Below are 10748 nucleotides of genomic sequence, written 5' to 3'. Positions count from 1 at the left end.
TAAAATACGAGGTTTGATACTAAATTATAATTAATAAAAATCAAATTTTATTATAATTTTCTTAATATAATTTTTTTCTGAAAAATTAGTATTATTGATTCAAGTAAAAATACTGGAAGATGGATAAAAAAAAAAAATAGGTTTTAATTTTGAGTTTTAGAGAGGCAATAAGATAATAATAATTACTAAAGAAAAAAACAAGAAAATATGTTGAGCTATATTCAAGATTTGAACATAAAAAGGTCTTTCAATCGAGATTGACTCATGTCCATCATATAATTTAAGTAGAACAATGGACTGGATTATGGACAAATAGCCCGAAACATTCAGATGTAAAAATAAATAAAAAAAGTAATGAAAGGGTAATTTATGACAGAAAAAATAATAATAATACAAAGCACTAACAAGCCTTTTGGAACTTTCAAGTGTAAACTTATTATTTATAATTGTCTTATGTATAATTAATCTTATATATAATTGTCTTATACATCAATCCTTCTTAAATATTACATATAGTTTAAAATCAATTTAGATAGACAACAATGTTTTGGAGGAAAATGAACAATATTTTATTTTGATCTTTCAAATAATTATAGGTACTACTGAAATAATTTAAACTGTTACAACTTCTACGTAAGATATACTTTCATTATTAAGTGACTTGGCGAGTCTTGTCATAACGTATGGACCACAGTGATTCTATACCTCACTTTCAATAAAAAATGTATGTCCAGTTCTACACAGAAAAGTAGGAAATATAAGTTCTGTATTTTTTTTAGTTTCTTTGTTTTTTGTTGAATAGAAAACAATCACTCAAAAACTATTCATGATAATTAAGTTCTAACTGTACCATTGTAAAGAAGAAGAAATTCCCTTAAAAGAATATGGTGTGGCTTAACTAACTCTATCATAAAGTGAATTACTGGTGGAAAGTTATGCTTTTTATAAATCCTATGATAAATGAGTAAATTTATTTCTCAGCCCAATACCGGGCTAAAAATATTACATTTATAGAAAAACTTTTAGATTTAATAAGCATTCATTGCATACCAACGAATTAAAGGTTTCTTTAGAGATTGGTCTAGATTTTTTTCTGATTGACCAAAAAGTGTGATTTGGAATCAGGTCTTTGGTCTCCTAGTGGGCTTCAAAAACAACTAAAAAGTTCATATGGACTATGGTCTCATTCTACTCAGGAAATGAAAGTTAAGTTTTTTTTTTTAAGCAATTTACATTACTTGATGAATAGGAAGAGATAACCAAAACATTATTGGAGTTATGTAAATCTAAATTACAGCATAGTAAGCTAAATAAACATTTCTTTAAAAAAAAAAAAAAAAAAAAAAAAGAGAGAGAGAATTTGTCTTTTTTTTTATGAACCATTGAAGAAAACTTTCAAACAGCTATAAAACATAAAGTTTTGTTTTTCTTCAAATCAAGAATTGAAAGCCACCTTAAAATGATTTTAACAAAAATAAATTTTACTTGCTTTTAAAGAAAATATTACCTAGTTTACTAGTTTTAATTTAGAATTACATAAATCAAATATTTCTTGAGTCACATCTTCTAATTCAGAAAAAAAAAGAGAAGTGCTTAAAAAACTCAAAATTTTAATTTTATTTTTTACTGGAGAGAACCAGACCACGTCCTGTACAAACCTTCATGTAGCTTTTGAGGTCAATCATCTCCTTGCCTATGGTCTAACAATCCTGATACACCCTGTATTAATAATTTATATTAGAAAGAATTTTATAAATTTGTCATGTATACTTTTTGAAGAATTCTCAAACAACAGAAATAAACCTCTACTTAAATATAATTGATTAAATAAGACTGCTGACTGAGTAAACTGACTTACTTTTGACCTGGCAAATGCAACCGCTAAACCAATAGATGACATCCAAGCTAGCGACTGAACACCTCCCGATCCTGTGTGAGTTTGAATAACACATCCGTCGAGCAGTGACCACATATTCAACACACCACTTGTACCTTTCCCACAACCTCAAAACCAAAAATTTTAAGTTAATTCTCTCTACACTTTAAACAAAAAATAATGTAAATAAAAAATTTGACAATACCTGAAACTAGAATCGTTCCTTCCGAATTAATTGACAGAGTCTTAATTGGGTTGTAGAGATGACCCTGTAATGAGTGAAGAATACGAGGCTCAACAACCTCGTTCGGGAGTGAAATCAACCAGACATATATCATTCCATTGATTGTACCAACTGCAAGCAAAAGAGGGCGTACTCCTTTTCCTACAAACAAAACAACAACTTAATACTGAAATGTAGGTATTTGTTTTCATCTATTATCTCTGGATTGTCAATTTTTGTTTTTTATAACTGATCTTTATTACTTTTAATCATAATAATTCATAGTTAAAGCATTGCAAATCGTTAGGGACATCTCTTGCACAAGATTATACCCCTCCTTCCCCATTATCAACTATTAAAAATAACTAACAAACTGTTACAATAATCAGGTAATTTGGTAATAAAGAAATTTAAAAAATTCATTTATAATTATTTGAATAATTATATTATAAAATTGTATATACCTATGATCGGAGACCAAGTAAATATGGATGGGTCATGGCCATGCTTAAGAGAATATGAACGCTTCCAAGTTCCTTCAAAACTACTCCATATTTGAACCTGTTTATCTTGGTTACCGCAAGAGGCTAAAAGATCTATTCCAGGGCACCACTGGATACAGGTTACAGCATTCTAGTCATGACAAAATAAAACAGTGTTTCAAAAATAAATTTCAAAATTATATTAGAGATATTATTTCACTTTATTCACGTAACTTACCTGATGAGCTTCTATGACAGTAGTCCTCTCAAGGGTGGATTTCAATCCCAATCTGATAGTGCCATCAGAAAACGCTATGGCGAATGGTTTTTCCTCAGCATACCAAGCAATCTGAACAACTGAGGCTAAAATCATACAGAAATAAATTATTTTTTAAGATTTTGTTCTTTCTTCTCTTTTTCTTTCTATACTATTTTATTTATTAATATTTCTTTCTTTTTTTTTTTTTTCACATTTTCTCTTTTACCCCAATATGTCTCTTCCTTTTCAATTTTACCCCTCTTTAAAATACATAAAATAAAAATATAAAGTATAAATAATAGCAATATAAACAATATATAATAAAATAGATAAAAAATAATTAATTAGTGCCGTAATAAATATATTTATAAATAAAAAGTAATAAATATTAAATATAACTATGATGTTTAGTCAAAAAACATGACATTTGTCAAGATACAAGTCAATATATGAATCAGTGGCAGAAAACATGAAGACTGCTTATATAATGAATAAGGAACGTTTATAATAAAGCTATTTAATTTAAGGAAGATAATAAAGATACTAATTTAGATTGAATTAACTACTTTTCAAGAAATGTAAATAACCAAAAATATGTTGAGTACCAAATAATTCAAAAATTTTAACAATACAACAGAGAAACTGTTCAAAATTATCATCTATCAAATAAACATTTTAATTGGCCTTACCATTTGGTTGGGATGCATTGATTAGTTCAAGCTTGTTGAACATAGTGTGCCTGACTGTTATAAGAGAAACGATGCCGTTCACACAGCCAACGAGACAAGACTCGCCCTCTTCTAAATTTTGTCGAGTCGTTGGCCAACAGACTGCTGTTATCCAATCAGTGTCAGAGTCGATAAAACATTCACCGCTCACCTTTCCATCTTCTGAACATAATTATGAATATTATATATACACTATTTTAAAAAAAATTATCAAACTAAATATTCATAAATCTGAATACAATAAAAGATTACCATTAAGGTGCCAAATATTAAGAGAAGCCTGCATAGCTGCGGACAGGTAGCGCCCGCTTGCACTCCAACTAAGATGAGAAATCAGTTCACCATGAAGTTCACTTCCATAGACAGCTAAAGATTTCCGATAAACAAATGTTTGCTCCAGAGCACCAGTTTCAGGGCACCATACACGCACTGTACTGTCGTAACCGCTAATATACAAGAAAATCGTAATAACTCACATAGCATAAGACAGAAACAAAAGAATATTAGATTTTCTATCATTTTTTCTGTAAGTTTAATTTTAAAAGTCATATAAATTATATAAATGCTCTTTGAAAAACCTTTTTAACTCAAATGATTATTATTATTAACATTTTAATTAGTATTTACATTTTCCTTTTTAACTGATAAAAAATTATCAAAAATATATATTATGTTTTCAAAGTTCTGAAAAATAAATATCATTCCTAAGATTTAAATATAATTTAGCATGCACATTTTTAATTTTACAAACTTATTCTTATCTTCACCTTCTTGCATAATTAAAAGTAATCCATGAAATTTTACTAAACTATGTTTATGGAACATTTTGGTGACATACCTTTATCAACATTTTACTAGAAACAAGAAACTAATAACTAGAAAATTAAGAGACTCGTTTATTTGGACTTAAAATGTGTACTTCCATTGAAAATTAAAATTTAAAATTTTTAAGGATCACAATAATTCTTCATACTATATATTTTTTATGAATAGGTAAGTGAAAATAAAAAATGAAGTGGGAAAAAATCAATCATTACAGAAATACATATGAAGAAATCATAGTAACAGCACAATCTATTAAATTTTAAACCTATGAAGCACAAAAATCCTGATAAATAGGGAAAAAAAATTGTTTAAATAAATATTAAAGATTTAAAATTATAAGTACCAAGATGCAAGGTGCCTATGAGATGAATGCCAGGCCAAGGAGTTGATTCTATTATCGTGCCCTTGGAGGGAGCAAACTACGCTCCTCGTCAGTACACCACTAAGATCTGCCATATTCAACGTCTCCAGGATATGATTAGGAAGGACACTGCTTTTTATAGCCAAACATACAACCTAAAATGGTAAAAATCATTTAATATTTGAGATAAAAAGATGTTTTATTATCATTTCAGCACATATGAGCAACCTGTAAGTTCTAACTATAATGCTACTTTAATTGTTTACTCAATACATTTTCTGGAAGAAAATGAAATTCCTAAATGATTACCTTCCTTACTATAAGGTACAAGACTTGTATATATCTTTAAACCAGTTTTATTTAAATATTTTGGTATGGACATTGTTGCAGGCAGCAACATATGGTAAGATATTATTTTGCTTATTATTATTATGGCACTACGGTCCTGCAAGAACCCGGGCCTCTTCCACAACAGCCAACCAATCTACACGGTCTCTTGCTTTCTTCTTCCATCTGCCAACCTTCAAGAGCTTCAAATCCTCCTCCACATCGTCCAGCCATCTGATCCGGGGACGTCCTCTATTCCGTTTTCCATCTGGTTTTTTGCCATAAACCATCTTTTTCGGTATCCTTTCATTAGGCATCCTCTCAACGTGTCCTAACCATCTAAATCTTGCTATTTTTAATTAACACAATGCTTGGTTCCCCGTACAGGTTTATCAATTCCTCATTCCTTATTCTTCTCCAAACTCCATTCTCCGAGACTCTTCCCCATATCCTTCTCAATACCATTCTCTCCTAGGAGTTGAGCATTTGTTCTGTTTTTCTTGTCAAGGGCCATGTTTCTCCCCCATAGATCACTACTGGACTTACGATGGTTTTGTAAATGACCTCTATTTTGCTCTCTACTTTGTTATCCAGGCTTCCTAGGTACTTAAACTGGTTTACAGAACTGAAACTGTGGTCTATGAACGACGTCACTTTGCTAATCTCTTCCTTATCCTCTCTTCACCTTTTCATGTACACCGTCTTGTCTTCATTCACCTTAAGGCCTAATTCATATGCTGCTTCTTCAAATTCCTGGAATGTTCCTTTTAATGCTGTTCAGGTTCTTGCGGCAATGACTACATCATCTACATATGCTAAATATTGAGACAGTCTATTATAAATGGTCCCTTCTGGATTAGTTCTGATTGAACGAATAGCTACTTCTAATGCTATATTAAATAGAAGAGGACCCGTTCTCCACAGAAAATTCCTGGGACATAGAATCTCCAAGTTCCAAAATTATTTTGCTTAACATGAAATTAAAACTTTTTCATACCAAGTGAACAATTATCCCTATTAATTGTAATTTTAAAAAGATATATAGATCTTCAATTGATTCAAGTATATTTATTAATAAGTTGTTTGACTTATATACAACTTGACATAATACTCAGTTCGAACTATGTGATATTTGAAAACATATGTCCTAATTACAAGTTAAATATTGTGTGCATTTATCTCGCAACAAGATCACACTCGTGGGCCCCAGTCAGGTCCTTAAATTTGCAATCCATGAAGCACTATGCTTTTCGAGTGAAAGGCTCCACTATCACCTCAGGGGAATTTACCACAAATTACCTCAATGGTCTACTACCTCCAGAAGACTATTCAGAACCAAGAGCACAATAATGGAGCCTTTCCAAGATTAATTCACACACAGCCAAGATTTTTAATTGTTAATAATTTATTATTTCTTAAATATGTAAATATGTTTTTTATATTTATATTTTTCCCATTGCTGATTAAATATTTTGTTCATTTATTATGTATAACCTTCTAAATTACAAACTATTGACATTTATAGATGATAACTTATCGTAACATTTTCTATAATATTAATTATTTAATCTGCAGCTAAGGGTATAAAATATTTCATACTTATTTATTTTATTTTCAAGGAAAACAAAACCCTAAATAGTTCTTATTTCCTTTATATTATCATCAGGACAACATTTCTTACGAGTCTATTATCTAGTCCATATAAAAATTATTACATTAGAAGAAGTTAAATCTTTACATTCACTTTTAAATTTATTTCATTAACATATTGTATGATAAAAATTACCACATAAATTGAGAAAAGCCAATTTTTTTTTTTAACATTTAATAAAATTTTTATTATTTATTATTTTTTAAAAATATTGCTTATATTTTTAATTATAGCTATCTCTATATAGAATTCTATCTATATGTCACTCTCTAGCATATTGGACTAGGCTCATTTATTTATTTAAAAGAGTTTAGCCTAATTCCACTCCTACTTGTTATTATCAATTAATTTTCTATAACATTTCAATTATTAATGAAGCATTTCATTCTCAGACATATTTATTTAGATTTTATTTATTTATGGTAACTAAATATAATTTTTTTCTTATCATTTTCCATGAATTGGCCTTTAAGATGGCAAAAGACATATTTATCGTTTTTAAGCATTGGTGACAGCTCATTGTGAGTGACCTATGGCCGTCGCAGACATTATGTTTTATGAGGTTTTTACGACTAATTTATTATGGAACGTGTACATTTTTATTTAGAAGACTCGAGAAATATTAAACATTGATGTATAATTGCAGTAACAAATATTGCAATATTGATCAAATAATGAATCGTAATACATAACATTGCAATCAAATGAAAATGATGTCAATTAAAAAAGAAAAAAAAACAATTTATAGAAAAACATACCAACTGCTGAGTTGCCCATTGCCTGTACTTAGGTTCTACCTTATTAGACATAGCACATGCTGCGAGAGCATTTGCAAGCAGTAATGGAGAAACAACCTTAGTTTCTATCGGGCTACCTGGGATTTTATCTTCATCTGGAAAAAAAAAATAACATATCATGATTATGAGTAAGGGAGATATCAATATTATCATAGATAAAGGATAAAACACTTGAAACCTTTAAAAATGAAATACTTGATTTAAATGAAATATAGAAATTAAATACCTCATGATTTCTTTTATTTTAAATACTAATAAACAACATTACCTAATTCTGACCAAACTTTGGATTGAAAATCTTTGAAAAAAAAAAAATACTACTAAAGAAAAATATGATATTAGCATGATTTATATCGCTTTAATTATTTATCATATATGTTAACTCTTGAAAGCTGTATATTTTTCAACTAAACAATTCTCAATGCTTTTACCCCATTCACATTGTCTTTATGTCTTCTTCTTAAGTTTGAATTTGAAAATGATCAATACGATGTACATATTGTTGAAAGCACCTCTCCATTACAACCACAAATAATAACGTGTTCAAAATTCTTTGAACTTTAGATCTGTACAAAGCTGTGCAAAAAATTATTAACTACTAATATATCATTATACTAATATATCTTTTCTAATATATCATGGTGTCCCATAAATTTCTTTCCTTTTTCTAATATAAAATGAATACACAATATTTACTATTTAAGATATTATTTATTTTTTTATATAAGAACTCTTTTACTCTATTACTTTCTTCCATCTCTCAGGAAGCCTCATTATGCCTTCTTTCAAAATTATTGTTTTGTACAAGAAATAATCCTGGAGGTGCACTTTTATTTCGCTGATGGATTTAAAGCGTTTATCACAAAGAGAATTTTTTAAAGATAGAAAGAAGTAATAATCAGATAGAGCGAGATCTGAAGAGTATGCAGGTTGCAGTACAACATCCCAATAAAAATTGAAGAGCTTTTCTCTTAACGCTAATGCAATAAGTGGTCTCGCGTCATCATAATGAAAAACAACGCCTCGTGGGTTCATCAATTCTGGAGGTTTTTTTGCAATGACAGCTTTAAATTGATCCAGTTGATGACAGTAATTCGTAGAATTTATTGTTTCACCTTGAGAAAGGAGTGTTGATAAGGTCGATATCTGCTGTTTTTAGGCGGCAGCTGATTGAGCCAATTGAGAATGGATGTTATTATAAATGCTATAACTATTTTTATAGCATCATTCCCATACACGGTACAAATCTCATCAAAAGTATTCTTGACACTATCACCTTTTTTGAAACAATGAAGCATAACATGCTGTAAATATCGCTTCTCACTACTCATGTTCAATGCTGAGGATGAAAGTTTTAAAAAAAGACTGTGGCACAAACGAAATACTGCAAAAGAGCTCTTGAAGGACTGAAACCGATGTCATAGACAGGTAAAAGAAAACTACAGCTCACACAAGCAGAGCCAGAAGGTCATTCAAAGCATGAAGAGAAAGAAACTTTTGGGACACCCTAATATATTAGAATTTCGAGGTGAAAATCTTCCTTGGGAGCTTTTTAATAAAAACACCTTTATCCTTACCCCCATCATCAATTTATCAAATCTCTAGTCATTAATATAGGCCATTTTATAATTAAAATTAAATTAGTTAACCCTGAATTTAATTAATTTATAACTAAATTACATTATGAATTATGAAATGGATCGTGTTAATATGAGATATGATTGATAACCTAATGGTGAGACCCTGAAAGATAAAAATTAACAAAGGTGTTTTTATTGATAAGAAACATAGGAACAATTTCACCTCAACATTCAGCTTTACAAAAATAATTTGACAATGAAATTTGAAAACAACCGCGATATCATTTAATAGAGAAAGGTAAAGCAGGCGAAGCAGCTGGTATTACAACTAGTTATATAATACATAAGAAATAAATAAATAAATTGTCTAAGTGTTGAGAGTAAATCATAAATACACTTTAACAATATTTATATAAAAATTATATTTACATATATATAGATTTTTTTAAGTAACAGATAAAAACATATAGATTCTCTGTTGTAGTCCAGTGTAAAAAGCAAGTTGTCGGGTGCTATAAGTGCTAAATGAACTATACCAATTCCAGTATTAAATTTGAAAGTGATGATAGAAATTGATAGAATGATAGAAATTTGTAAAGAGTTTGATGAAAGAATGTGAATGAATTGATGATAATGTAATATTCAAATACAATAAGCGATGCAAACATAGCATTGATTGCGTTGCGGTAAACTAATACGTAAACTCACATATTTTATTCCAGAATCTTTGCCTATAATAGGAAAAAGAATAGACGAAAACTGGAAAGAAATGTAACAAAGTCAGAATTAGTGAAAATTAGAAATATGAGATCTAAAAAATATATATATTTAGTTAAATTACCTTTTTTATCACCAAATAGGGACTCCCCTTGAGATGTTAACATTTCAACCAAGGCTTGTATGACAGCAAAGCTACTTTCGAAAGAATTGCCATCAGCATCTTCCCCGTTCGCAAGAGATAGAAGTTCCTACAATTTTAAATTGTTGAAAAATATTTGTACAAACAGTAAATAAAAAATATATTAGTGGTTAATTAAGCGAAACTACATAAGCAACTAGTATTTTTTTGAGACATTAAACCTTCCTCCCCTCCAAATTCATTCCAATATATTACAAAATGGGTTTTAATTAAATCTTTTCTGATTAAACCTTCTAAAGAATTAAGGATTTTTAAATTTTAGAGAGTTGGTGATGGATGAATGTATTAGATGATGCATAAATTGTCCAGCTATGTGAATAGTTGAAACTAAACAATACATTAATGAGAGAATATATCAATATAACAGTGACATTGAAAATATAGAAAAGACCCAAAGAAAACATCATTGGTAAAACACGTTTTTCAAAATAAACATAACATGGATTTTGAAAATTTGAGAATAATACATAAGGAAGATAACAATTTTAGAAGCAATATATATTTCTGAAAATATTAATTATACTGTAAATTTAAATCAGATTCAGGAAACCTCGACCACAATTATTCAGAAGTTCTGAGTAAAATTAATATGCAGTGCAGATTGGTAATTGTCCATCAGAAATCTTTAGATATTAAATTAAAGCATCAATAAAATCATAAATAAATAAAAAATGTTAGAGATGAGATGAATTTTGCTTCAATTTTTTGATCTATAAATAT

At 29.0% G+C, this 10748-nt stretch overlaps 1 protein-coding gene across 2 annotated transcripts in view; it reads right to left on the bottom strand.

Moving 5' to 3' along the window:
* The window catches only part of LOC106683171 (probable E3 ubiquitin-protein ligase HERC1), a 75099-nt gene that overhangs the window by 13345 nt on the left and 51006 nt on the right, over positions 1-10748 (bottom strand). The window contains exons 52-61 of one of the 2 annotated variants that reach the window (XM_067046064.1): positions 9951-10077; positions 9818-9868; positions 7491-7624; positions 4737-4909; positions 3821-4014; positions 3530-3730; positions 2820-2944; positions 2564-2732; positions 2082-2261; positions 1859-2004 (exon numbers count right to left, since the gene is read on the bottom strand). In XM_067046064.1, the coding sequence (XP_066902165.1) occupies positions 1859-2004; positions 2082-2261; positions 2564-2732; positions 2820-2944; positions 3530-3730; positions 3821-4014; positions 4737-4909; positions 7491-7624; positions 9818-9868; positions 9951-10077 (1500 nt within the window). The remainder of the gene's footprint in view (positions 1-1858; positions 2005-2081; positions 2262-2563; positions 2733-2819; positions 2945-3529; positions 3731-3820; positions 4015-4736; positions 4910-7490; positions 7625-9817; positions 9869-9950; positions 10078-10748) is intronic. The other variant, XM_014424462.2, reaches the window with a different exon arrangement.

The sequence above is a fragment of the Halyomorpha halys genome, unplaced genomic scaffold (assembly GCF_000696795.3).
Source record: "Halyomorpha halys isolate HHAL.00 unplaced genomic scaffold, Hhal_1.1 Scaffold471.1, whole genome shotgun sequence".
In the NCBI taxonomy this organism is placed as follows: domain Eukaryota; kingdom Metazoa; phylum Arthropoda; class Insecta; order Hemiptera; family Pentatomidae; genus Halyomorpha; species Halyomorpha halys.
This window is presented reverse-complemented; position numbering and strand designations above follow the sequence as displayed.